At 43.6% G+C, this 27947-nt stretch overlaps 1 protein-coding gene across 3 annotated transcripts in view; it reads right to left on the reverse strand.

Annotated features, from left to right (window-relative positions):
• The window catches only part of LOC306916973 (partitioning defective 3 homolog B-like), a 308458-nt gene extending 280985 nt beyond the window's left edge, over window positions 1-27473 (reverse strand). For all 3 annotated transcript variants that reach the window (XM_079495073.1, XM_079495074.1, XM_079495072.1), the window contains exons 1-2: window positions 26897-27473; window positions 7738-7839 (exon numbers count right to left, since the gene is read on the reverse strand). In XM_079495073.1, the coding sequence (XP_079351199.1) occupies window positions 7738-7839; window positions 26897-27013 (219 nt within the window). In that variant the 5' untranslated portion in view covers window positions 27014-27473. The remainder of the gene's footprint in view (window positions 1-7737; window positions 7840-26896) is intronic.
• Between the last annotated feature and the right edge of the window lie 474 nt (window positions 27474-27947).

Here is a 27947-nt window from a genome sequence, read left to right on the forward strand (position 1 = left end):
AGTTTTATACATTTAAGAAAATAGCTGATCTCACTTTGTGACTTTGTGCTTGTACATCAGTTAACTTATTTCGGCTTTATTGTCTCCACCAGGCCGAAGGCATGGGGAGAGAGTATGTTTTGCACTCCGTCCGTGTGTGTGTGTGTCCGTCCGTGTGTCCGTGTGTCCGTGTGTCCTTCCGTCCGTCCGTTACCAGCTAATCTCCGGCACCGTTAACCCGGTCGATGCCAAACTTTGCACACACACTCCCTGGATGCCAACGATGAACCTCTGCCCCGCATTTTCCAGAACGGCCTGTTATAGCGCCACCATGAGGCAGCTTTTCACATTGTTTACCTAAAACTGCACCGATCTGCGTGAAACGTTGCATGCACACTCCCTAGAGGCCAAGGACAAACCTTTGACCTGCATTTTCCACATCTGCCTTTTATAGCGCCACCAGGAGGCCGAATTTTGTAAAACACATTTTTGGATATTACTCCTCCAGATTCTGTCCAAAAATCTCAAAAATCGTTACACAGTATCTCTATGGTCATGTGCTCAAGTCGGACCTGTCCCATATTTCATATTCCATCCTAATTGGCTATAATTGGCTTTCACAGTTTGCAAGATTGCCCCGTTTTGAACAAAAGCCTCAAATCATGAACGCAGCATGCAATTTACGTCAAATCTTTCACACATTTTCTTACTAGGCTGAGGAATATATCCCACCCTTTTCACATTGGCCTGTTATAGCGCCACCAACAGGTTGATTTTTGCAAAACACATTTTTGTAACAAAATGCCTCAAATCATCCAATTGCCATCAAAGGCAAACATATTACTTATTTATATTACTCCTAAACATTTTGCCAAACATCTCACACAGTCCTATCCTCCTGGTGGAGACCTGTGCCCAGAAGGGCACTTTTTCTAGTTATGTATGATTTTATGTAATAATTGTGATTATCTCAAAGATTTGCGATTAGACAATTATGTGATAATTGTGACAACCCTAACGCTATGTTACTTTTCAGGATAGCAAAAGTAGCAGATTTGAAAGATTGAAACGAGCGTCGTGTGACGCCGTAGTATGATAAAGTATAGGGACGTAAATTGACAAAAAAGTTCATATGGAATATGGAAGAGGTTTCTGCCGTTGCTCCGTAAATTTGTACTCGAGTTAAAGTACTAAGATACTACAAAACACATTATTACATATTCAATAAAAGGTACCAAAACTATCTACAAGGAAAAGTGTACACGAACATTACGTCACGGGTCATGACGGGCCAATGGATTTATGAGGTGAATCGCACACCAGCAACTTCATCATCATTTGGCTTTGTGTTCCGTGACACTGTGTGTGTGTGTGTGTGTGTGTGTGTGTGTGTGTGTGTGTGTGTGTGTGTGTGTGTCAACAACACCCACCATCCACCCCCCCCCCCCCCCCTCCCTCTTTGTCACTCTCGACGTTCATCAGATCGGTACGAATATTCATGAGGTCTGGTGGCCGCTGTCTCAAGACGGGGGGTTAATGAACCGTGTGGGCGCGTGTGCATGTGTGCATGTGCGTGCGTGCGTATTATAATCAAATCATGGCTGTCCCCTCATCTCCGCCGTCATCAACCACCAGTGGCGCTTTCTCAAACGTTACTAATGCCAACATGCTTTTTTTCCCCCGGTGCCAACACGCCGTTCCGCACAGGTAGGGGGGCGCCGTGTGTGTGTGTGTGTGTGTGTGTGTGTGTGTGTGTGTGTGATTAGCAGCACTCAGGGAGCCCAGACCAGACGAAGGGGTCTGGCCTCATGGCTACGCGGTGCGCTAGTCGGACAAATAACTAGCCATTATCTCTCATTAGCATCCGCGGCTAACACAAGGCCCATGCTGTGTTCCTGGATGGGTGTGACTCCAGGGTGATTGATGGCACAGAGGCTAGAGCAACAACACAAACACACAATGGTGGAAGGAGGACTTGGAAGGATTTGTTTTTTTAATTAATTAAGTAAAAGTAGCAATACCACAAGGTTAGAAATACTCCTGGCATCCACATATACGCTTCGTCGTTTTCTATTTTTGAAATTGGAGATCTACAAGCTCAGGAGGTGAACTCACTTGTAGATCGGCCGTACTCAAACAAACCAAATGATAAAAAATAACTGGTTCATGTGCGTTTTGTATCGATAATATAACTGAAAAGTTAACTAAAGTTTTCTAATAATCATAGTGGAGTAAAAAGGTACAATAGAGGGTATGCCGTATGCGCATGCTTAAAGTGAATGGCACATCGAGTGGCAAAGCAACATGCAAAGTGAGTTTAACATTGTTTAACGTTGTTTAATGCAATCAGATAGGACTTTTCTGTTTGGATGCATGGGTTGTCAAGGCCAGAAAGTAGTTTTTTGCCACTCAGTAGGCATTCCTGCAGAACTTCCGGGTTTGATGATGATGTCACGCGCATACCCTCTATAGTTGTAAGTGGAAGCAAAAAGTAGCGAAAAACCGAAATGGTCGCGTGAAGTCACAATACCTCAAAATTGTACTACAGTAGGCTACTTGAGTAAATGTACTTGAGTAAAGATAGAATCGGCCCACCGGGGGGAGGGGTGCTAACAACGTAGACAAACAAAAGAACCTGAGCCTAATCAAAAAATTCCAGCCATGGCTCATTAATCTATATACGACAGCCGGCGGTATTTGGCGGTTGCCAGATAAGTGCCGTGAGTGACACGTTATATGGAATATCAGGTGCATTCATTCTGCGTTCTACCGACATCTTTTCATCAACACAAAAACAAAAGCGAGCGGGACAAAATGAGAATTCAGATGACAAAGGAACGGGGGTTTGGGGGGGTGGCGGTGGAAGAGGGGGTGGTTCTGGGGAAGCCGCCACAAACTGAATAACCCATTTAGGCCTGACGTCAAAAAAAAAAAAGAAAAGTCTTCTAAATCCTCCAGTTTTCTGAAATACATATTTTCACGATTTTTCAAAAATGGCAGACCTACAAGCTCGTAGCGCGCCACTCGGTGGCGCACTACGAGCTTGTAGATCTGCTATTTTTCAACAGGTAAATTATAACAATGTTTAAAAACACCAAAAGGGGTTCCCGCCCAAAATGGGATAAGCAAATAGAAATGCATGAATGAATAAATAAATACATGAATAAATAAAACGCGATCCCCCAAAAAAAAAACGGCAAGAGAAGAAGGCACCGAGGTGGTGAAAAAAGTTGGATGCGCGCGGCAAAGTGTCGCGCTCAGCAAACCCACACGAGTCGCGAAAGCAACCAGGACAAAAGCTGATTGCACTTCACGTTGTTTGGTGACAGAATTGGATCACGGCGGAATGCTAAGTTGCTGATCCTTTTTCCCCTGAACTGCAAACGATCACACGCCATCCGTGTCTCGCATGCGCTGCGAACGCACGGGGCCGACGGCTACTAAGTCGGTCGTTTCACAACTCTCTTCATGCTAAATGTATCAGGCACGGGTGTGTCAATTTACAATTTAGAAGACACTCGTAATCCAGAGCGACTACAGTAAGCAAGAACACACGGTAATACATCAAATACATATAGAAATATGTTGTTATAGAAGAATCCACGGAGCAGTGCCCTGTAGGACAGGTGTAGGCAATCGGTGCTGCAGTGTAAACTGCGCCCAGGGCACCCCTCTGGGGATGTGTCTATACTGTAGGTGAACATATAACATCATAACATATAACATCAACTTACAAAAAATAGCTGTCGCAATGAGAAGAATGTATTTTTTGTTGTGTTTTTTTAAACACACACATTGAGATACTGTATATTGGCCTATTCATGATTAAAGTCAGATGGCTCTTGAGAGACGTAATATACAATTTTAATGTTGGTGCTCTCACTTAATGTATATGTAGTCATTTAACCCATTTAGGCCTAAACTCAAAATTTTAAAAAGAAATCTTCTAAATCCTCCAGTTTTCTGAAATAAATATTTTCACGATTTTTCTAAAATAGCAGACCTACAAGCTCGTAGCGCGCCACTCGGTGGCGCGCTATGAGCTTGTAGATCTGCTATTTTTCAATAGCTAAATTATAACAATGTTTAAAACACCAAAAGGGGTTCCCACCGAAAAAGGGTTAAATCAATGGTTTAATCCCCCCCAGTCCCATGCATATGGGAGTTTACTTACAGATTATGGCACAATGGACCAAGATGGGGACAAAGACATTCTGTGGTGCGTGTGGAACGTTTCATGAGATTTCATGGTGGTAAGAGATAAGGTTTTGAGAGGCATCCGACTACAATAGCAATCATGGATAAAGCTGATGCGTCGCAAAAATAAGAAATTATATTTTCCATTATCGACTTCCTTTTTTAGAAGAATGAAAGGAAATCAACATACGAGGGACAAAGAACATGTCACCAAGGCTTAAATGCCCCTTTAAGTGCTTAACCCATTCTGGGCGGGAACCCCATTTGGTGTTTTAAAGCATTATGTTATACTTTAGCTATTGAAAAATAGCAGATCTACAAGCTCATAGCGCGCCACCGAGTGGCGCGCTACGAGCTTGTAGGTCTGCTATTTTTGAAAAGTCGTGAAAATGTGGTGCAAATCTTTGAATATATATTTCAGAGCGAACATTTTCAACTAAAATATTTGCTTCTGGGCGGTCCCTGGAACAACATATTTTGAGATGGGGGTCCGTGGCCCAATAGAGATAATTCTGGGGGTCCTTGACATGAAAAAGATTGAGCACAACTGACAGAAACATGGGCTTTTCAGAAAACTATTAGGATTTAGAAGCCTTTTTTTATCGCCATCAGTCCAAAATGGGTTAATGAAGAAATGAAAAGGGCATTAGTTTAATTATTTTCGATTCAGTCACCCCCCCCCCAAAAAAACAGTACCCTCCGTTCTTTACAAAAAGAACACGTGCAGCTTTGCAGGTTCGCATTTAATTGGTCTATGAAGATCCCAATGGAACTTCACAAATCCATTATTTACCGACATCTGCCTGGTCCCTTTCATCTCACAAAAGTCGACTGTGCTCGCTGGGTTTCTGTTCTGCCGGCTCGACCGTTGGGTTATTAAACTGCGACGTACAATGCAAGCTGAATATCGCCAGCTGTCAGGCAGAAACCTCATATTTCCACATTTTTGTATGCGTTTTTCATAAATGAATGCCCTACTTATACACTGGCAGTCAAATCCAGCCTGAATCAGATCTGTGCCACATACATATTGGAATCCGATTTGTTTAAATAAGTCTAAACACAAGTCTCATGGAATCCGGTTTTTACCTGAGCCACATTCAGGTGGTTTCAAATCTGATTGCAGGAGATAACCAGATCGAAATCGGATTCCATGTACTGTAAGTTATTTGTGTTTAGACGTATTTAAACAAATCGGATTCCGATCTGGACGTGGCACAGATCTGATTCAGGCTGGATTTGGCTGCCAGTCTGAACACACAGATCAGAGACTTATCACTTGATCTGGTCACTTGCAAACGCTGTGTGAACAGTCGGGCCAAAAGATCAGATCAGGGATTTGACTGGATGTGACTGCAGTCTAAATGGGGCCTATAACTCTGATGGATCCAACTGGGAACCGTCCCATCCCACCCTGAGCCACAGCCCTATAAACGTCTATGCAGTAATGCTATTTTTCTTTTATTATTTCTTGAGGCATTTAAAAACGTCTTAAAAGTCCTTAACCCTGTAACACCAAGCGTTGTAATAATACAACATATTTTAATTCATTAATGAATTAATATATTTTGTTTTATGTTCTTTTTTCACCTAAACGTCATCATTGATGTTGATTGATGCCATTGGTCATGATATTTGCATATAAATACCCCCCAGAGAGGCTGAAATTCACACAAATTAAAAAATCTCTGGACTCTGCAATTTTGAACAATTTTGAACCTATGACCTTTGACCTTTAACCCTGATAAAAGTAAGTAAAATAACTAATGTTTTTTTGTGATCATTAGAATGTCTAGAACATGTTTTATTCATTATTGTGAAATATATTATTATTTTAATAATTATTATAAATGTGCATAACATTTGCCAATACAAATAATATTAGTTTTTACATAATTTCCTCTGCTAAGTCCTAGTGGTAAAAAGTAGTAGTAAGGTTGAAATCTCTTTTTTTGCAAGTAGAAATTAATCCGGGTTTTACAGGGTTAAACTTGTTACTCCTCAATCATCTAGGGACCCCCCCCCCCACAGGTTGAGAACCACTGCTGTAAAGTAACAGCTTTGGACATACAAGGTTCCCGACTCGACAGCGACATGTTATATATAATATTCCTACTTCCATTTCATTTGAGCTTTCCTGCTGACTAAGTGTGTGTAATTCATCAGCGGTCTGGCGGAGGGACTCATGAATATGGATGAGAGAGAGAGAGAGAGCAGTTTATTAGCACATCTTAAGAGTGCTTTATGGGAAATTAAGGGAGGTGAAATGAAATTGGCTCTTTGTGGAAATTGGACCGGACTCTCTCGCTTTAGCTCGTGTGTGCACGCGCATGCGCGCGCATGCGTGTGCGTGTGTGTGCGCGCGCGCGTGCGAACTTGAACTGTACATCAACTCGACACCTAGTTCCCGGAGTTACTGTACGCAACCATAGTTTGTGAAAACTCAGTGCAGTGTTCACGGTGCAGTTGTTTTCACAGAAAACACAAATATGGCCCCAAAATGTGACGTTTCAGTGAAAACTGAAATGAACATGACAGCTCCATCTCACTCTATCTATCTACGTCCTTCTGATCTGCTACAACGCTCAAGGGAAAGTGGAGGAGGAGAGCAGTGAGAGGAGAGGAGAGTGAAAGGAGAGGACTAGAAAAGGAGATGGAAGGCGAAGATACTGTATACTGAAAGCAGATGAATCTAATCTGAAGCCACCATCCATTCATCCTGCACTGATGTCTGCATCCTTAACCCCTTTTGACCGGATTCTAAAAATGTCTTCTACATCCTGACAGTTTTCTGAAAAAGCTACGTTTCAGTGTCAGTGGTTCTTCGATTTTTCAAAAATAGCAGACCTACAAGCTCGTAGCGCGCCACTCGGTGGCGCGCTATGAGCTTGTAGATCTGCTATTTTTCAATAGCTAAAGCATAACATGATGCTAACACTCGTCCAGAATGGGTTAAGCCCTAAACCACACCAAAGGGTCACCGTGCAGCTCCTTGGGTCCAAACGGTTGCAAGGAGTTAACGCTAAAATGACATTGAAAACCCATTTACATGGTGAATCCATCATCCTTGAATTCATCATCCGCTCATCCATCATCCGTTCATCCATCATCTGGTCATCCATCATCTCTGAATCCCACCATCCCTGAATACATCATCCATCCATCATCCCTGAATCCATCATCCCTCCATCCATCATCTGGTCATCCATCATCTCTGAATCCCTCCATCCCTGAATCCATCATCCATTCATCCACCCATCATCCCTGAATCCATCATCCATCCATCATCCCTGAATCCATCATCCATTCATCCACCCATCATCCCTGAATCCATCATCCATCCATCATCCCTGAATCCATCATCCCTCCATCCATCCATCATCCCTGAATCCATCATCCATTCATCCATCATCCCTGAATCCATCATCCATCCATCCATCATCCCTGAATCCATCATCCATCCATCCATCATCCCTGAATCCATCATCCATCCATCCATCATCCCTGAATCCATCATCCCTGAATCCATCATCCATCCATCCATCATCCCTGAATCCATACCTTGTCTCTGTCGTCCACCAGTTCAGCCACCAGGTCATCCATGTCCAGAATGCCTCCATCACAGTACTCCAAATGATGGGTCCTTACTGACCACTCCCCACGCTGCGTGCACACACACACACACACACACACACACACACACACACACACACACGAGGGTAAAAGTTAGTAAACTGCGGTATGTCCGGGAGTTGCAAAATGCCAACAGCCGAAAGCAGGGGTCTTCACGATTTTTCAGGCTGAGGACCCCTCAGCTGTAAGGCCGAGGACCCCTTAGCTGTGAGGCTGAGGACCCCTTAGCTGTGAGGCTGAGGACCCCTTAGCTGTGAGGCCGAGGACCCCTTAGCTGTGAGGCCGAGGACCCCTTAGCTGTGAGGCTGAGGACCCCTTAGCTGTGAGGCCGAGGACTCCTTAGCTGAAAGAGAGAGAGATATGAAGCAGGGACCCATACTACATGTTGCAGCTTTAACTTTGCCATACTGTAGATTGCATTTCATCACTTGGCAGCACTGTCATCCCCAGGGTTTGTATGTATGTGAATGTATGTGTTTTTTGTTCGTTTATACATCATCTAAATACGTGGGATTCGTGTCAATGTGGATTATCAGACAGTTTTCAGATGAAAACGGTGTAAATAGCTGATTTCAACTATTATACACGATTGATGATTATGCGAAACAATTGCTTTCATCTCGAATAATAGCGAAGCAACCGTTATTATGTAAAAACTGTGACATAACAGGCCTCACTCAGCCTTCATAGCTATGTGAACCCACACACCCCGTAGCGTTTTGTGATGTTTAGCATCTTTCCCCGTTGTTGTGTGACTGTTGTCGCGTCGACTAAATCTGTCCACAGTCACAGACTTATCAGCACTCTGACTGACACATGACTAACGCTAACAAGGTGAAAACAAGACTGTGTGTGTGTGTGTGTGTGTGTGTGTGTGTGTGTGTGTGTGTGTGTGTGTGTGTGTGTGTGTGTGTGTGTGTGTGAGAGAGAGAGAGAGAATGAGAGAGAAGACAGATCTCCATCTCTCCATATAAACTTCATATTGTTGCTGTCGGACAGAAACCTCGTATTTATTCCCAAACAACGCCTTACTTCATCACCCTAAAGAGTTGCACATAAGCATCAAAAGTAGATGATCCGCAAGCTCGGAACGGGTTCAAGCTTGTGGATCTGCTACTTATGCTTTGCTTATGTTTTGGACGTATGAGGTTTCCCCACACGACAGAGATAGCAGTAGACGGACCCTGATCTCTTTTTTTTCACAAAAAGGTGTTGTTTGTTGTTCACACGGACAGACACAAGAGCAGTGATATCGTTGTGTACGGTTGAAACACAGCGAGTCTCTCACACACACACACACACACACACACACACACACACACACACACACACACACACACACACACACACACACACACACACACACACACACACACACACACACACACACACACACACACACACACACACACACACACACACACACACACACACACACACACACACACACACACACACACACACACACACACACACACACACACACGACTAATGGAAGCCAAGTAGGAGACAGTGGGAGAGGTGAGAGTGGGTGAGAACACTCTGACCGGGGAACATTCCAAAAATATTTTACCATCACGGTGACGGCATGTGCCCGCGCGCACGCGTGTGCGTGCGTGGTGGAACTATTATGTGGCCAAATCTGACTGAGGGACTGCCATTGGATTGTTTTTGAATTTTTGTTTTTTCATGTCATATGAAATATATATATAGCTTCAAATTGACATATTGGTTGTTCAGTTTGACCTACCAGTTTTGGAGATATGTCTTATAGAGTAATGTCTTGCAGAAAACAGAGAGTTGAGAAAACAGGCTTGAAAGGTTCACTTCTGTGGTCTCTAACATTACACCTAGCTACATGTTTAATCATGTAGGCTATTTCATATTTACATGTCGATTTCAGCTCTGACACTTATTTAAGACATGCTCTAGTATGTGAAGAGTCAGCCAGTGCTATTAACTCATTTTGGATAAAAAAAAAAAGAAAAGAAAAAAACGTTTTTCACCTCTGGTGAAAAGCTGGAAGTTGTGCGATGGCAGGTTCTCAGTCAAATCTGGTCACATATTTGACCGTTATTTCAGCCGTTTTCAACCCTTTCTAGCCCAGCAATCCGACCACTTCACCCATTTAGATGCATGTACATCTGCTATTTTTGGATAAACATAGACAATGTTTGGAACATTTTGAATCTGATTTTTTAATTTGTTTTCCTGTAAATCTCCTCTTCTGGGGGTCCCTGGCTCAAAACATTTTCAAATAGGGGCCAAATAAATAAGTCATACACGTTAATTTGGGGGTCCCTTTGGTTTTGGAGTTTGAGAACCACTAGTATTATTCCGTCGGGGTAAAAAGACATCTTGGTTACGACACAGGTCTAAATTGAACACACCTATATATATATACCTTTATTAAAAGGATAAACCCCTTGAGATGTCACATCTCATTTTAGAGGGGGTCCTCAACACAGATACATTGTACAATACAGTTCACAAAACAATACAACAGTACAACCATACATACAGACATACAGGACAAAAGAAAAGAAAAGAAAAAGAAAAGCTCTCCCAGAGATAGCTCCCACCCCACTGTTTCAACCCTAAATAGCAGAGTTCATATGGGAAAAATATACCCATTGCACAATACAGCCATGTTACTAAGCAAAAAACAAAAACAAACAAGCACTACCTGAGTGCTTGTGTTACTGCATCTTGCATGGTTGTGATGCCATAGTGTTGACAACTTCTGTCCACGGATGTACACGACAGTATAAACACCCGTCACATACTCAGGAGGTGACTCACTCACTCGCTCACTCACACTTCTTTCAGAACAACGTTTTATTTGAATGATAAATCAATCGATTGTGTTGCGGCCCGGATCAATGAAACCGACTTAGAACGCATTAAAACCGTGAAATCTGTGTCATCATCATACCCGGAAGTTATGCGGGAACGCCTACTGGGTGCCAGAAAACTACTTTCTGGCCTTGACAGTCCATACTTACAAACAGACAGGTCCTATCTGATTGCATTAAACAACGTTAAACTCACTTTGCCACTCACTTCATGCATGCGCATACCCTCAATTCTTGAAAGTATGAGAACTACTGATTCCTATCCATGGGTATTACAATGAAAACTAATTATTCAAGGTTTAATCAAGTTTATTTTTGACAGATGAATATCATCATATTATCAATAAAATCTTAGTGATTTTGCCGATTATTGGTGGGCCGCACTTGCAAATTGCAATATCCTCATGGCCCACCATTAGGCCTGCACCCTCAGCTTGGAAATCACTGTAGTCACCGAAATATGACATTGTTTTGTTTCCGTTTTCTATCACAGCAGCATCTGAAATATCTCAGCCGTTTGCAGAACAAAAAACCAACAGAGAAGTACAAACACAATGGCTCCTTCCGCTTTCCGACAGCCGATAAGCAAAACGGGCCTTTTTGTGGTGGTCGCGACAAACCCAACCGGAGTGCGGCAGACAATAAAATGTCTCGACTTCTGCAGAAACGGCGCACCAATAAATAAACCTGAACAGGATTTAAAAACCCAGCGGACAGGTTTCCAATTAAGCTCTCGTTCTCATAAATGCCGTTGTCCAATTCACAGTAAAAAAAAGGAATGCCTTTCACAAGTCTTATCATTTGTAACAACGTGTGCGTCGGGGAAAATGCCCCATTAGGGTCCGCCTGTACCATTAAACAATGCGCACGCACGCACACGCACACACACACACACACACACACACACACACACACACACACACACACACACACACACACACACACACACACACACACACACACACACACACACACACACAGGGCGGACGACATGAGTGGACACTCAAGTACTGTACCAAGTACACTTTTTACTTTATTTGACGGTAATTTTACGTTTTTCAATCATTTTACTTATTCTCCACTACATCGCAGAGGCAAATATTGTCCTTTTTTACTCCACTACAATCATTGGAAAACTGTAGTTACAAAACACTTTGCCCATTTAATGTTTATATAATTATGATTATTACTAATCATACAGTTAAGCCCCATATTTTTCACTTAGGCCATTCCAAAAAATTGCAGATCTACAAGCTCCCAACGCGTCGCAAATGTGACGTGTTGGGAGTGGTAGCTCTGCTATTTTAGAAAAATACCTTTCTACTCAAATCTTTAACCCATTTTGGGCGGGAACCCCTTTTGGTGTTCATAGCTCATAGCGCGCCACCGAGTGGCGCGCTACGAGCTTGTAGGTCTGCTATTTTTGAAAAATTGAAGAACGACTGACATAGAAACATTTTTCAGAAAACTGTCAGGATGTAGAAGACATTTTTAGAATCTGATCTCAGGTCAAAATGGGTTAATACAGACCTTTTTGTTTTACTTGTAACAGAGTATTTCTACAGTAAATCGTAAGTACAAAATGGGAGTATTTCTAGAAATGAGTTTGGCAGAGGTCCAGGTCTATAGCATCACAGGGCTGTTTTTTTTCTTTTTTTTATTCTTTGCTCCGCCGCGTTCAAAATGTGAATTACGGGCGGCACAAAAGAGGATGTCTGGCCTTCACAATGGCCCACAGGTCTATTCTCTTAAAACAAAATGGTGTGGGGGAAAGAGGCTGGGATTTCAATCACGGGGATAGAGAGAAAACTAAAATGGGGGGCCCCGAGATCTCATTTTCTCCAGGCGCGCGGTGGGGACCGTGACAACCGACGGCAGCACTACTATTGTGGGGACCGGCGAGCAAGAAGTGTGCCATTATCTGTAACAACCTGGCCTACAGATGGGATGGAATTTCATTGTTTCCTTCTCTTTTTGTGAAAAACATGTACAACAGTCGAGGGGAATACGGCATGATGTATGGTTTGAGCACGACCGACGGAAGATGTTTGGGTTCGATATTGATTGTTGAGTTTTGTATTATGTCACGTTTATTTGATTTGTAGAATTATTTAGATTACAGCGCTGTTATTATTTCAGTTCATTTGTGTTCCAGCTAAAAATGACTTTATTTTGAAGGTAATTGGCGTGCACAGGTGGATTTATTTAACCCATTACAAGTGAGCAAGCATCTGTGTCAAGTTAGAGTTTTACATTGGCTATCAAAAATCACACCCGTGTGAAGTGAGGGGCGCTTTACCAACATCACACACATATGACATCAATTTAACATCAGAAAATAGCAGTTTATAAGAATCGTGGTCCCTTATTGGCCGAGGTTTTCCTCTGACATGCATATGCCGATTTGCTCAGTGACAGACAAAAACAAACAACATTAAACTCTGTTCATTGTTAATGACATTTAGGAGGGCTAGCGCCCAACAAAAATAGCTCACAGAGTGTCACTTAATTTTGCGTTGCGACTTGATACATCTGCTATTTTTGAACAAGTTGAATTTGGCCATAGCCACTTGCCCAAAATGTGATGACTTCATCACATTTGTGAAGACGGCTATGGGCTATTTATGACCGGGACATACATTTATTGGCTTAGGAACGCGTCAAAAAACACAGGCCTTCATGGGGTGTGAAATTGATAGAAAATACGTCATTTTGTGTGTGAACTATCCCTTAACCCATTTTGGGCGGGCACCCCTTTTGGTGTTTTAAACATTATGTTATAATTTAGCTATTGAAAAATAGCAAATCTACAAGCTTGTAGGCCTGCTATTTTTGAAAAATCGTGAAAATATTTATTTCAGAAAACTGGAGGATTTAGAAGATTTTTTTTTAATTTTGAGGTCAGGCCTAAATGGGTTAAAGTACCTTCAGAGCAAGTGCCAGAGGTTGCATATTTGCTACAGTTGTGTGTATGTTGTTGTCACAGTGTCAGTGACATCTAAATCCAGCACCGCCAGCTAGCCAGCCGCTCAAACCGGCCCGGCTCCGCTGTGCCACGAGTTTCAGGCACTTTTGCCAGATTTTGCAAGAGAACACAAGCGGCCAGGCCAGGTATATGAAAACAAGCCCAAACAAAAGTGACTATAAGCCACATATTCTCAAAAGCACTTTAATCCTATACATCGGCTATTTGACAATAGCTGATGTACAAGCTCGCAACACGTCACAATTGTGACAAACCGTAGCCTGGAAACCAGACGGCTCGGCCATTGAAAGAAAAATAAATGGTCAGAATTGGTCTGGCAACGCTCAGTTGTGATTGGATTCCACTCCCTCCGAAGTAGTGAGGGACCAATCAGGGTGCAGTATGAAAATGTGGAGTTTATCACCAGAGCCATCTTTCCAGGTGCCACAGAGAGATTCCAGACTAATATCTGCGTATTAGGCCATGTCAGGCTAAAACCACCAAAATGCAACAGAAAAAAAAACAAACCCAAGAAGTAATTTAACTAGGCCTGTCAGTCGATTAAAATATTTAATCGCGATTAATCGCATGATTGCCCATAGTTAATCGCCGATTAATCGCAAATGAATCGCATATTTTGTATCCATTCTAAATATACCTTAAATCAGTGGTTTTCAAGATTTTTCATATCAAGGTCCATTATATATTCTGCATTTGAGCCACAGACCACCATTTGATGACATTTAGCCTTCCATTTGGTTACCAACTCTCCATCATTTAGCTGGGGACCACCTGGAACCCCCTCAGGGACCACTGGTTCAATCAGAACCACTGCTTTTCAAGTTTTAAATACTCTTATCAACATGGGAGAATGCTTGCTTTATTGCAAATGCCATGGAAGAGGGAAACAAAATCATAAACTCAACTCAACACAGTCTCACACACACACACCCAGGCGAGAGCTCTCTCTCCTGTAAGCACGCACGCACAGTCAGGCTGTCAACATTAGCTTTAGCATTAGCATGGTCTGTGTAGCATCACGCTATCACAACTGACTATGTTTGTCAACCAAAACTGCCAGAGTTTTGCTTTTGCCCAATGCCCAATTCAAAGAGCTTCTGATCTAACACGTTGTGGAGCAAATTAATTAATAACAAGCCCAACGAACGCGACGACTCGAGTGCTCACAGCTCAACTGCCCAGCCCACACTGGTAGGCTACACTCGATCTGCGCACCGGTCCTGCACAGGCTGACGGACGAGTCACTGGGAGAGAGAGTGGGGAGAGAGGCGGGGCTCACTGACTGCCTGCATTCACATGAATGCGTCTCTCAACTATTCTGTCAAACTTCACCGTGCGTTAATCGCGCGTTAATTAAATTAACGCCGTTAAAATGACTTTGAGTTAACGCACGATTAACGCGTTAACTTTGACAGCCTTAAATTTAACCCATTTTGACTTGGGAACGATTCTATAAATGTCTTCTAAATCCTGACAGTTTTCTGAAAAAGCTATGTTTCTATGTCAGTCGTTCGTAGCGCGCCACTCGATGGCGCGCTATGAGCTTGTAGATCTGCTATTTTTCAATAGCTAAAGCATAACATAATGCTAACACCAAAAGGGGTTCCCGCCCAAAATGGGTTTTAAAATAAGCAGACTTGGTAACACTGGACTCGGGGCACTGTCGACACCCTGAAAAACTGGTTGGACAAGAGAGACCCGCTCAACATTCCTCTCTGCCTGCGCAATAACTCCCAAACTGTCACTGTGTCACCGTCTGGCTCGTGCACGCACACAGCCGTGCACATGCATGCCGTTTCGCGAGATACAAACAAGCCAGGGGAGTCGACGCGGTGGAGTAATTGGCTCTCTCGCCCGCAGTTGACATTACATCACACCAACTGGTGTTTCAACACCTGAGGTTTCGGTGAGTCTTACTTTAATGTCAGGGGAGGCACATTTTCCTTGCTACAATAATTAAACACAGAAATGTCACCCGTGTGCTAATTGGACCGTTTTGTGTTTTTTTGGGTGTTTTAAACTGTAGGCGAGGAAGGTTGACAGGAAGGTGTGATTCATAAAATATATATATATATCTGCGTTGTAGTGGGGCTTGTAGATCGGCAAATTTTGGTGCACGCAAACGCCAATAAATCAGGCACAAGCAGAAGAACAAGTCTTTCCTCACCGAAGTAAGGCCAAAACGTGAAAGTGACACAAAAAGTGGAGAGAAAGAAAGCAAGAAGACAGGGGGGTGCGGGGGGGGGTATTTCTTCTTAAGTCACCCATCATCAATCCGCGGCTGATTCCCCCGTGTATCCACAGGGCCCGGTGGTATAACACTTTCCCAGGAATACGGGGGGGACGCGAGTCAATAAGTCAACACCAGAGGAGAAAGATAGCCTGACAGTTAGAAGGGTAAAAACCCCTGCAAATTACACCATCACGCCTAAGTCCCCCCCCCCCCCTCCTCCCCTTCTATCACCACTTGAAGAGATACCTCTCTCCCTCTCTCTCTCCCTCTACAAACATGACACCACTCAAGTGCGACAAAGCGCCCGGGCGATTATAGCAGAGCTGAATTCCGCGGGAAAATGGATGTAGAAGAGAGAGAGGGGGGGGGGGGGGTTCTGTGTGACAGTCCTGCTTTTTCTACACTTTGATCCCCCGGTTATTACACAGCTGTTATGAGAACGGTGTGCATGTGTGTGTGTGTGGAGGGGGGGGGGCGGGGGGGGGGGGGTTAAGCTGCAAGACAAAGAAAAAAAATAAGTGCTTAATGGATGTGCCAATCCTCTTGAGGGTGGGAGAGAGAGAGAGAGAGAGCTGTAATGAATAGGCTGTATGCATAGCAGCCATATTTCACATTGGAAAGAAATTGCCGGCTGCACTACTAAGTTTGGGGTGGCCCCGTCTATAGAGTTTGAACGGACAGCAGGGCTTAAGTTAAGGGAACGCCCACCAAAACAAACAGCGAAACAAGTAGTCTTTTTAGCGACGAAAAGTGTGATGAATGAATGAACTACGACAGACAGTTGGCTTTGTTAGGACTCAGGAGGATGCTTCTTTGGTAAAGTAAACGTGCGTTTGTCCACTGCACTTGTTGCTGCTCTTGTACCTCGAGACATGAGAGTAACTTGAAACTGTACACTTGTCTTGGCCACATTACTATCGTAGCGTTCCTCTTTATAAGGATAGATGGCGGCTGAAGTTCTCTCTTTGGAGCGCCACAGGTCACTCCATTTTAATAACAATAAATCACACACACACAGTAAACGCAGCCAACAAAACACTGATGCGCACATCTTGCATCAACATTCAGTGACAGGCTTCAGTTCATGCAAGATCAATCTATCCCCGAGCCTACATTATAGTGAGCTCCTGTGGCGGGAGAGGCGGCCAAGAATAGTGCACATGCACGCGCACTAGGGCTGACCCAAAAAAATCGATTAATCGACGATCGATCGATATGCACGGGAATCGATCTTGAAATAAAAAATCGAATAGTCATTAAAAAAAAAAAGCGGCCGCTTTTGGTCCGCGAGCCGGCCCCATTTGGTCCGCGAGCCATACTGCATGCTGGCGCCTCGCAGACCTCGCAACGCCTCCTCCCCTCTCCCCCCTCACTCGTGGTAACAAAAGTGTCCCTGATTCCCTGCCACTACAACCCCTTCGGATTCGGAACGCATCTTCTCCAAAGCGGGATTTATTGTCTCTTTTCTGCACTAATATAAGTACGGTAACTAACTATAATATTGCACTCTCAGAGACAGAGACGCTTTTTAGGTTGTGTGAACGCACAGGGCCTCACGGAGTCGCGCCTGCGAGTTGAAATGGAACGGCTTTACGTGTCTCTCTCTCTCTCTCTCTCTCTCAAAGCAATTCTCTCTCTCTCTCTCTCTCTCTCTCTCTCTCTCTCTCTCTCTCTCTCAAAGCAATTCTCTCTCTCTCTCTCTCTCTCTCTCTCAAAGCAATTCTCTCTCTCTCTCTCTCTCTCTCTCTCTCTCTCTCTCTCTCTCTCTCTCTCTCTCTCTCTCTCTCTCTCTCTCTCTCTCTCTCTCTCTCTCTCTCTCTCTCTCTCTCTCTCTCTCTCTCTCTCTCTCTCTCTCTCTCTCTCTCTCTCTCTCTCTCTCTCTCTCTCTCTCTCTCTCTCTCTCTCTCTCTCTCTCTCTCTCTCTCTCTCTCTCTCTCTCTCTCTCTCTCTCTCTCATATTTCCATTTTGCATCAATATTATACTGCCATGTCTTAATACAGTGTTGCTTTTTACAAATAAAATAAGCAAATTAAGATCACAAAGTTAGTGTGCTACTTTGATGGGAATGTGACGCGATTAAGAACAGCTGCCTGGGTGCTGTGCGAACAGTGCATCATTATATAGTTTCTTACCTTGTGGCTCGTGCTGGTTTAAAGAAAGAAGAATTATAGGCATAATCCAATTATAATCCAAGGTTTGTTTGTCTGGAGGATGGAGATCCAACACTATGTCATATTATTAAAGTAGGCTAAGTAAACTTTAAGAAGAGCTGGTCAGTGAGAGGCTGCTCCGCTCTGCTAATTGATCTGACCTATATTTGCGCAACTGAAGTATATTATAATTATACTTATTTGGCAGCACCTGCAATTCAGTAACCTACAGGCCTACACATTTCAAAAGGCTTTCATATGCTATTAATCTTTTTTCTAATAAGGTTTGTCCTTATAGATAGAAATGTGATAATTTTTGTATAGTTTTGGATATTAATGAATTAATTATTAAAGCACAGGGCCTCGCATTTCTCCCAGGCAGCTCTGATTGCGTGCGCCTCGCAGCAAGCACTCGTCATAAAGCCTCGATTAAATGACGCTTTTTTCAGTTAATTTTACGGCAAGATAATGAAAATGCCTTTTCTTGTATGCCGTTCGTCGTGTGCTGCTGTGCTGATTTGGATTATATCTTTTTTATTTGAGAGGTAATGCCTGTGTCAGGTAGTTTTATTTAATGTTGACTTGTTACGGTCGGATGTTTTATTGTAAGTCTAATTATTTGTGCGTCACTGCTTTCATGAAGGCTGCTACAATTGGGCGGATTGGGTGAAAGCAACAATTGTTGCTTATTGTTAAATAAAATAATTGAGACCAATCCAAGCATGCGTTTCTCTCTGCTATATCGTTGTTTTATTTATTTTAAGCCTAAAACACCGGGGCTCCACCGGGCGCAGCGTCGCGTCTCCGTCACCGTCAGGGAATGTTCCCTTTTTAATCAATGAAGGGTGGCTCCACTGCCCGCGTTGCGTGACATTAGCGTGCATTAAAATTGAACCGGTGCGTTTTTGACGCACGCGACGGAGACTCAACACGTCCGGTGGAGCCCTGGTGTAATTCATTGTGCGTCACTGCTCGCCTCGCAAAAAAAAAATATTTTTTTTCCCCAAATTGAGTTAATATCACAGGCAGACTCTTCACATACTAGAGCATGTCTGAAATAAGTGTCAAAGCTGAAATCGACACGTAAATATGAAATAAATGCCCAAACATGTAGCCTGGTGTAATTTTAGAGACCACAGAAGTGAACCTTTCAAGCCCGTTTTCTCAACTCGTTTTCTGCAAGACATTACTCTGTAAGCCATATCTCCAAAACTGGTGGGTCAAACTGAACAACCAATATGTCAATTTGAAGCTATGATTCCCTGCTTTCATATGACGTGAAAAAACGAAAATTAAAAAAAATCCAATGGCAGTCCCTCAGTCAAATTTAGTCACAAATGATTCCAGAGTGCTGCACGGCTGCGGCTCACCGATCCAAGAGATGGGTCAAATGCGGAGAACAAATGTCACTGCGTGTGTGTGACAAATAGTAGGACTTTGACTTTGACCAAGGGCCCATTCCTGTCCTCACAGCATGACAAGCATGCATGCGGATGTTGTGGTCGTCCATCTGCATTCACACGCATCTCATTTTGACAGCAGGTTTGTTGACGCTCTTTAGCTCGGGGACATTCGACACCGGACAGGACACTACTCGTCTAGACAAGAGGTTCTCAATCTGTGGGTCGGGACTCCCCGCTGCCATGTGAGACAGTAGGATACAACAACACAGTAATGTGTGTGGGCCGGGGGTGAATTAATATTGGCATAACGACAAAAATTGGGGAGAAAAGAGCGGTAAAGAAATAATTGGCTACTCTAAAAAAGCATTTATATCAGCCAGATGATGTCTTACGTTGTCATTTACTGCACTGAGCGAACATTACAAGTCCATAGACTTGGCTACAACATGACTTAATTTCGGAAAGCCATGCATTGGAGGTGCTAGCGCCCCTCAAAAACAAAACATTTTGTTGATGTTGATGCTTAGTTTTTCACGGTGTATTTTGAATGTTTGAAATGTGCTCTATAAAATAAAGATTATACTTTGAACGCAATCTGCTGGCTGTGTGTGAACCTGCAGTGCAGACATACATGGGGGAGGGAAGGGAGTGGAGATGTCGCGGCCTGTCAAGAGTTGTCTGCAACACAGACACAGGCTACAGCAGTCTAGCGTTACTTACGTGACTTAGGTCTGATGTGTATTAGGTTGCGTCGCTATTACCGCACCAGAAAGAGCCACTATACAAAGCGAGTAGATCATCGGGATATTCTCGTCGGCGTTGCAGCCGCTCACGTGGGCAAATAAGGCCCGAGGCTGGAAGCGGACTAACCAGTAGAAGGGTCGAGTGTGGGACAGGCAGCCTGCAGTACCTGCATAGCAGGGCCTGAGAACAACCTAGACCTCACATTCCATGCAGCCGTGTTCCCCTTACGTCAGCACAGAGTTCCAATCCTGGGTAAGACATGAAAGTCACGGATTGCATCTTTAACCGCTTAAGACCCATAACAAAGTACGACGAGATTTTGATTTCATTTTTTATTTTAGATATACAGGTAAAATCTAGATATATATTTTACGAGGGAGGCCTGTTCAGGGTAGGAACAGTACAAAGTTGCAACATAAAACCTATGTTTGCTTAAAACAGGAGCAAACATCCACATAAAGACAACTTGTAAAAGTCAAAAAGACGTGCAGACAAGAGTCATGATGAGGCAACTTGGCAGGAAAAATAAAAGCTTTAGGAATGTTTGAAAAATAACATCTAGGTCTGATGGCAGACTCCATCGGACAGTAAACTCTTATAGCAGATCTAGCAGATCTACAAGCTCGTAGCGCGCCACTCGGTGGCGCGCTACGAGCTTGTAGGTCTGCTATTAACCCTAGAACACTATACCCGGGAGGTTTTCACCCGAACAATTATGTTTATGTGATTTTCATAAGTCTGAGGTGGGTGGGTCCTTGGGTAGCTTCAGGTTCCCTGCCCACTTCCCTGGTTTTTTCTACAGGCAGGAGGTGTTCGGGTGAATTTCACCCGCATTTAGTGATATAGGGACCACCCAGACCAGTGAAAGAAATCCCATACACCCACAATGGGCTTTGATGAGAAATATTGATGGTATATATATATATTACATCGTAAAATATACCCAGGTTTAGTGATGGTTTGACAAAGTGACGTGTTGGAAGCTTGTACAGTACATCTGCTATTTCTGCAATTTTGGAAAACTGTTTCCAAAATAGCCTTTTTCAACATGGATGACAATTGACAATTATGCAAAAATAATTGTGATTATCTCAAATAATTGTGATTAGACGATTATTTAATAAGTAATAACTGTGACAGGCCTAATTCTATGTACGCACCTACCTTGCTTATTGTAAGTCGCTCTGGATAAAGAGTCTGCTAAATGCCTATAGAATGGTAACTTGTCATTCAGCCCGTGGCAGAGCTCTGGCCCCGTATTCCAAGGAGGATGGTATGGTAGCCATCCCTCCTGTCACCTATCCTAATCCCCCAGTCAGCCAGGGGACAAAGCCTGCTGTCCACCAGCTGAGGCTGACAAACATCAGCCGCTAAACGCCCACCTGCCCGCTCAGATACCAGGAGAGCTTCGACAGGCTGCTATTGTTGTGCACAGATGGACAGGTCTGTGTGCCACTTGTCACGCACGCACACACACACAAACACACACACTTGTGAGGACATCAAGGTTTTCTTTTCAGACAGCAATTGTATTAATGCATTTTCTTTCCAAATGTTTGCCATCTTTAAACCTAACCCTGCAGCAGAAAATAGCCCAAAATAGCCAATTTACAAGCTCACAATGTGCCGTGCTGTGAGCTTGTAAATCGGCTATTTCCACTGGCACGCACGCAACTACAGTAAGTAGTCTCAACTTACCCTTTAATCTAAACCTGAATATTTAAATTCCTATAATTGTAAACAACCATTTATATTCTGAGGACCATTATAATTTTCCTCACAATGTCTGAATGTCTGTTTCTCACATTCCAACTATAGTTTTTATAGGGAGCATAAGCATAGTAATTGTGCACACGCACACACGCACGCACGCCCGCCCGCATACACACACACACACGCGCACGCCCCCTGAGTCGGCAGGTACTCACCAAGCGCCTGACTAATAATAGCCTAGACGTCAGTTGGAGAGAGAGGGCTGCAGTGTGTGTGTGTGTGGTTTTTTAAACACAGATTAAATCTCATTATGCCTCGACTTTGGACATTCAAAGCTACCATACAAACGATGGCCATTTATACGGAATTCAAAAAATTCTATAAATGGTGCTTTTCTATAGCGCCTTTCATTCACTACACTACATTCACACACACTCACACGCGGACACACAGCAAATGGCAGAGGAAACCACGCAAGGAATGCTCATCGGGAGCAGTTAAGGGCTTCAGTGTCTTGCTCAAGGACACTTCCAACACGTGGCCTGGTGGAACCGCCAAACCGGAGATTGAACCTGGAACCTTCCGATTCCAATATAGAGTCCTAGACCAGTGGTTCCCAAACTGGGGGTCCCCAAATTATTCTGAGGAGTCCCCACAGTCGATTAGCTTATTATGTGCAACATTGTTTTCTCACTCAACAGTAAACAACCCAACATACAGTATACGTGCATACAGGGTATCTGCATGTTTCTATAGTTACAATTGACTGTTCTTTTAAGACCTTTTTCAACACCGCTGGTGCCGGGGATTTTTTTTCAGAAAAAAGGCGTGTCAAGCAGATGAGGGAGATAAAACCCCCGCCTTCCATTTCCCCCCCAAACCGGGGAGGTCAAATCTTCCATTACTGCATCGCCAGTGATAGGTCTGATCTCTCTTTAGAAGCATTAAGATTCTAACCGAGATGCATGATTGATGAAGTCAGAAATTAGGACAGAATCGCCGCTATGATCAATCTGTGCGGAGGCAGTGCAGATTCAGAGAAAATAGGGAGGTTTGTTAGGCCGTAAACCTAGGAACAGATGAGAAGGAAGAGACGTGAAGTCACGTGACTGGACGCCGGCGCTGCGCCATGCATGACACTCCTCTGTGGCAAATCTCGCACCGTAAGTTCGATGAAATACATGGCAGTGGATGGAGCCGGCTGGACCAGTTCTTGAACAAACACCATTTATGAACCCTTAAGACCTTTGACATATTGGTTCAGCAATATAAAAGAAGACATATATATCACAGGTTGTTTTCTAATCACATGCTTTTCGATGTGCACCAGGGCTTGACACTAACGGTTGCCCCATTGCCCGGGGCAAGCAAAAAAAAAATCGGGCAGGTGAAGGTTACTACCGGGTTGCCCGATCGGGAAAGTGTGCATTTTGAGTGAACGTAGTTTAGTTGGCTATAAACACATGAGATATATCTGTCGTGAACGTGGTCATTGCGTTCCGCCTCCGCGTCTTCCCCTGCTTTCTATCTCTCTCCCCAGCAACTTGTTAAAATAAAATATAGTATTTTCTATTTACATACCTTGATTGTTTACTGTATAGTCTAGTAGCCAGCCCATAGACCCCCATTGTGAACCCGTGTTGAGTACACCAAGGTTTTATGTTAGAAATGTTTAGTATGGATCCCCAGCATGTAGAAACTGCCGGATGCTAACTTGCATATGTTGAGCAATTTTCATAATTGGCATAATATGTGACCATACCAATTACAACCTATAGAAGGCAAAATATTCAAAATGTCATCATGCTTTATGTAGCATGTGACATGTCAAACTAGGGGGTTTTCATGATGCTGAATCCATTCCAAGCATTAGTTTTGCAAAAAGAAACACTCATTGGGCTAAAAACGGCCAATGCCGTCATCACAAATTGATGATGTCAGCACATGTGGGCATGGCCGTTTTACTTGCCCGACGGGCAATTGCCTCTGAGACCTTAGTGTCAACCCCTGTGCACAGTATATCATTGTATTGAGGCATCTAAACAGCGGCAGGTATCGTTTCTGTCTCGGAGGTATCGCGAGATTTGGTTGTCAGACAGGAAACTGTGAGTTACTTGCAATACTTGGCACGTTCAGAAACGCACTTTGTGCTCTTTAGATACCTCTATAAAATGACACAGGGTACACATCGAAAAGCAACACAGCAGACAATAATGTGTTATATGTCTTTTTTTATATTCAAGGTCTCAATGGTTCAGAAAGTGTTTGTTCAAGAGCCGGTCCAGCCGGCTCCATCCACTGCCATGTATTTCATTGAACTTCCGGTTCGAGATTTGCCACCGAGCCACCCATGATGAGCGTCATGGCGGCGTCCAGTCACATGACCGTGCACTTTTCCTTCCATCTGTTCCTTCCTAGCCGTAAACCAAGGTTAATTAAATAAGGTTAGGAAGCGAAGACCGTACGGTGGACTCCATGTTGCTCCATGGAAGGAAAGAAACATGCGCAATTGAGACCAAGGAAGCTGAACGACAAAAAAAATAAAAATAAACTTTTTTTTACAGGTATGATGTGTGCGATATATAAAGTGCTAGATTATCATAATGACAGTAATCCTAAATTATATTCTATCATATTCAAGGGCTTTTGGAGAGAAATTAGACAGACTCCTGCAGTCTCTCTGTGTGTGTGTGTGTGTGTGTGTGTGTGTGTGTGTGTGTGTGTGTGTGTGTGTGTGTGTGTGTGTGTGTGTGTGTGTGTGTGTGTGTGTGTGTTTTCAGCTAGTGCTCGTTGACGCTCGTTCTGTCAAATAGGTCTATTCTAAGGTATAGCATATACTTAGACATATATCACCCTGTGCTCATACTGTGAACAAATGTATTAGCCTACATAAATCTTTGTGTTTGAACACAAAATGCATTTGTAGAATCCAAAAAAAAAATCGCGTTTCGCTTCACGCTGTGCGGCCCTCCACACACAATCATTCTACAGTTGTGGCCCCCGACCTAATCTAGTTGAATACCCCTGATATAGCCCATTGCGCATGTTTCTTTCATTCCTAACCTTATTTAATTAACCTTGCCGTAAACCAGGAAGTGAATGGCTGCATGCGCATCCAAACGGGTCCGGGAGGAGCTGAGCATGTCAAAAAAATGTTTAGCAATTGCGTTTTATATCATTAAAAAGGACCTGAAAACAGCCCACACGTCTTCGGCCTCCTACGGGTGTAATTATGAAGACGTGTGGACACGTCTTGGGCATCAGAAGTACCAAATTGGCCAAATCATCACATAGTACGCAGCAAGACCGAGGCAAATATTGTGAAAATAGCCGATCTACAAGCTCACAACGCCTCGCAGCGTGAGGGGTTGTGAGCTTGTAGTTTGGCTATTTCACAACATTGATCTGTGGAACCTGTGCTTGACCCTAGCCGCAATTTGCAACTCTAGATTTTTGTATAATGGGATGAATCTAGAGTTGCAATACCCTCCATTGACTCCCCACTCATCATTTTGCGTTTGCGATCTGCTTGTCTTAAACGACGTTAAACTCACCAACATTGCAGCTGTAGTCCAAGCTTGAATTATTCACTTTCAATCTGCAAAGCTTGTTTTTCATAAAAATCCCCCGTAGACATGTTATGAGCTACTTTCTGTCAAGAAGAAGAAATGTTGGAGTTTGGAAGCGCTCGTTTTTATTAAGGGGTCGCGCTGCTGCCTCCTGCATTATGTGCAAATGCGAAACAGATGCATGCAGGGACGTTCAGTGACTTACGACGAGCGCTTCCAAACTCCAGCACTTAGAAAAAGAATCACTTGCACAGAATTTCTTGACAGAAAGTAGCTCATAACATGTCTACGGGGGATTTTTATGAAAAACAAGCTTTGCAGATTGAAAGAGAATAATTCAAGCTTGGACTACAGCTGCAATGTTGGTGAGTTTAACGTCGTTTAAGACAAGCAGATCGCAAACGCAAAATGATGAGTGGGGAGTCAATGGAGGGTATTGCAACTCTAGATTCATCCCATTATAAAAAAATCTAGAGTTGCAAATTGCGGCTATGCTTGACCCCTAGTATGCAAACTTGGCCCCAGTGATTTTGGGGGCTCGCGGCCTCAAAAGCTTGGGAACCCACCGACAACCATGTAGCCCCCCCACCCCCCTCTCTCAGCCAAACATCTACTGTATCTACAACTCACACAGAGGGAATCCTCCTTGGCCAAGAGAGAAACATTATTAGTCATGAGGCATAACCACCTCCAAATCAACCATGATGACTAATGCGCTCCATTGCACTGAATGTTATGCTCAAACACGTGACCCACACTTTACCTGTGTGATGTCATGCTGCCAGCCCCACCGCCCATTGGCTGTTTCACAACTCCAAGAATGAATGGAACGCTTCCCTAACATTGACTCACACTATTCCTTTGAAAACAAAACGCCTGCTGTTTCCGAGGCTATATTCTCTTTGTATTCTCCTGTATTTGTAACTCTTGAGAGTCAAACAAATGTAACCAAATGGACCCGTAAGGTTACGTTTGTTACTCTCAGTCAGTCAGTTATATTAAGCTGTCATTATTTCATTAAATCACATGGTTCTCAAAGTGTGTGTGTGTGTGTGGGGGGGGGGGGGGGGGGGGGGTTAGGGGTCCCCAGCAAAATGAGGAAGAGTTTATAAACACTTAAACCCTCCACTAATTGGAAATAGCAGATCTACAAGCGATGCCACTCGCTGTGAGCTAGTAGATCTGCTATCTTATTGTTTGACTAATGTTGACAACATTGTCTCATGGGGCCCTCTGGCCCAAATGGGGGTCCCCGACCAAAAACACATCAAATTGGGAGGTGCACTTCATATTAAAATGTTATAGAGGAGAAGAAACACTGTCCTTAAATGCATAAACACATACAAAAATCGCCTTCAAACTATATACATTCAAGATTCAAAACAAAGCAGTAAACAAAAGGCGGGTTGTGTACTGTGTATGCATTTATTTACCTGTTCCACAACTTTGCGGTATCTGCGCGTGGCCTGGTCTATCAGGTCCCGCACGGTCCAGCCGGCTTTGCAGGGGACGACCACCACCGTGTCCCCGAATGTCACCGTCACCTTCATGTCTCCGACGTGTCCCCCACTGTCCTGTCTCTCTGGCTGGCCTGGTCTGTCCTGTCTGAAAACACACAAGTTCTCACGGAGGAAACCTTCTCCGTCGCTACACCTGTTGTGTGTGCGCTGAGCGTTCTGTGGAAGCAACAGGTGTTCGTCTCTGTGGATGCAAATCACGGTCTGTGTCTCTCTACCTCTCTCTCCCTCTCTACCTCTCTCTCCCTCTCTCTCTCTCTCTCTCTCTCTCTCTCTCTCTTCCCGCGCGACTTTCTAACAAACTAAACAAACTGAGCGGCCGTGCACGTTTGTTGTTAGAGAGAGATATTCATATCCGTCCGTAAAAAGCGTCCTTATAAATCCGTCCTTTAAACGAGTAGTGATAACGACACAGTGCAGTTTGTGGTGGTGACATGACAGCCTCCTCTCTCCAAAAAAAACACAGTGAAACACACACACAGGAGGAAGAACCCGGAAGAGACTGGCTGGCTGTGGCTGCATGCCCCTGGCTGCCTGTCACTCAATAAATCACACCCTATAGATGCTGAGCTTCTTCAGGTGTATTGTTGTCACAACCATGTCATTGTGTCAGTGTGTGTGTCACTGACTCACCATCACATCATGCAGGTACAAGTTCCCCACATATTTCAGTTGCATAATAGTAGTTAAAGGACCACTTCACCACTTTTCAACCTATCTTCATATAATAGGTCCTGGTCCTCACTAATAATCATGAAAAAAAAAATCTACTCAGTCTGTGTCTCATAGGACGGCTGTGGGCAGTTTAGAAACCGTCTTCCAGTAACATCATCATTAGGCAGATTTTTTTTAAACAAGATTTTTTACAAAAATATTTAGATTTTCATTATCGTGAGAACGATGGCTTCCATTTTCGCAACTTTTCAGGACTAGAAAGCCTGCAGTTTCTATTAGCTTGTATTCCCCA

The sequence above is a fragment of the Electrona antarctica genome (assembly GCF_951216825.1).
Source record: "Electrona antarctica genome assembly, chromosome: 24".
Taxonomy (NCBI): Eukaryota; Metazoa; Chordata; class Actinopteri; order Myctophiformes; family Myctophidae; genus Electrona; species Electrona antarctica.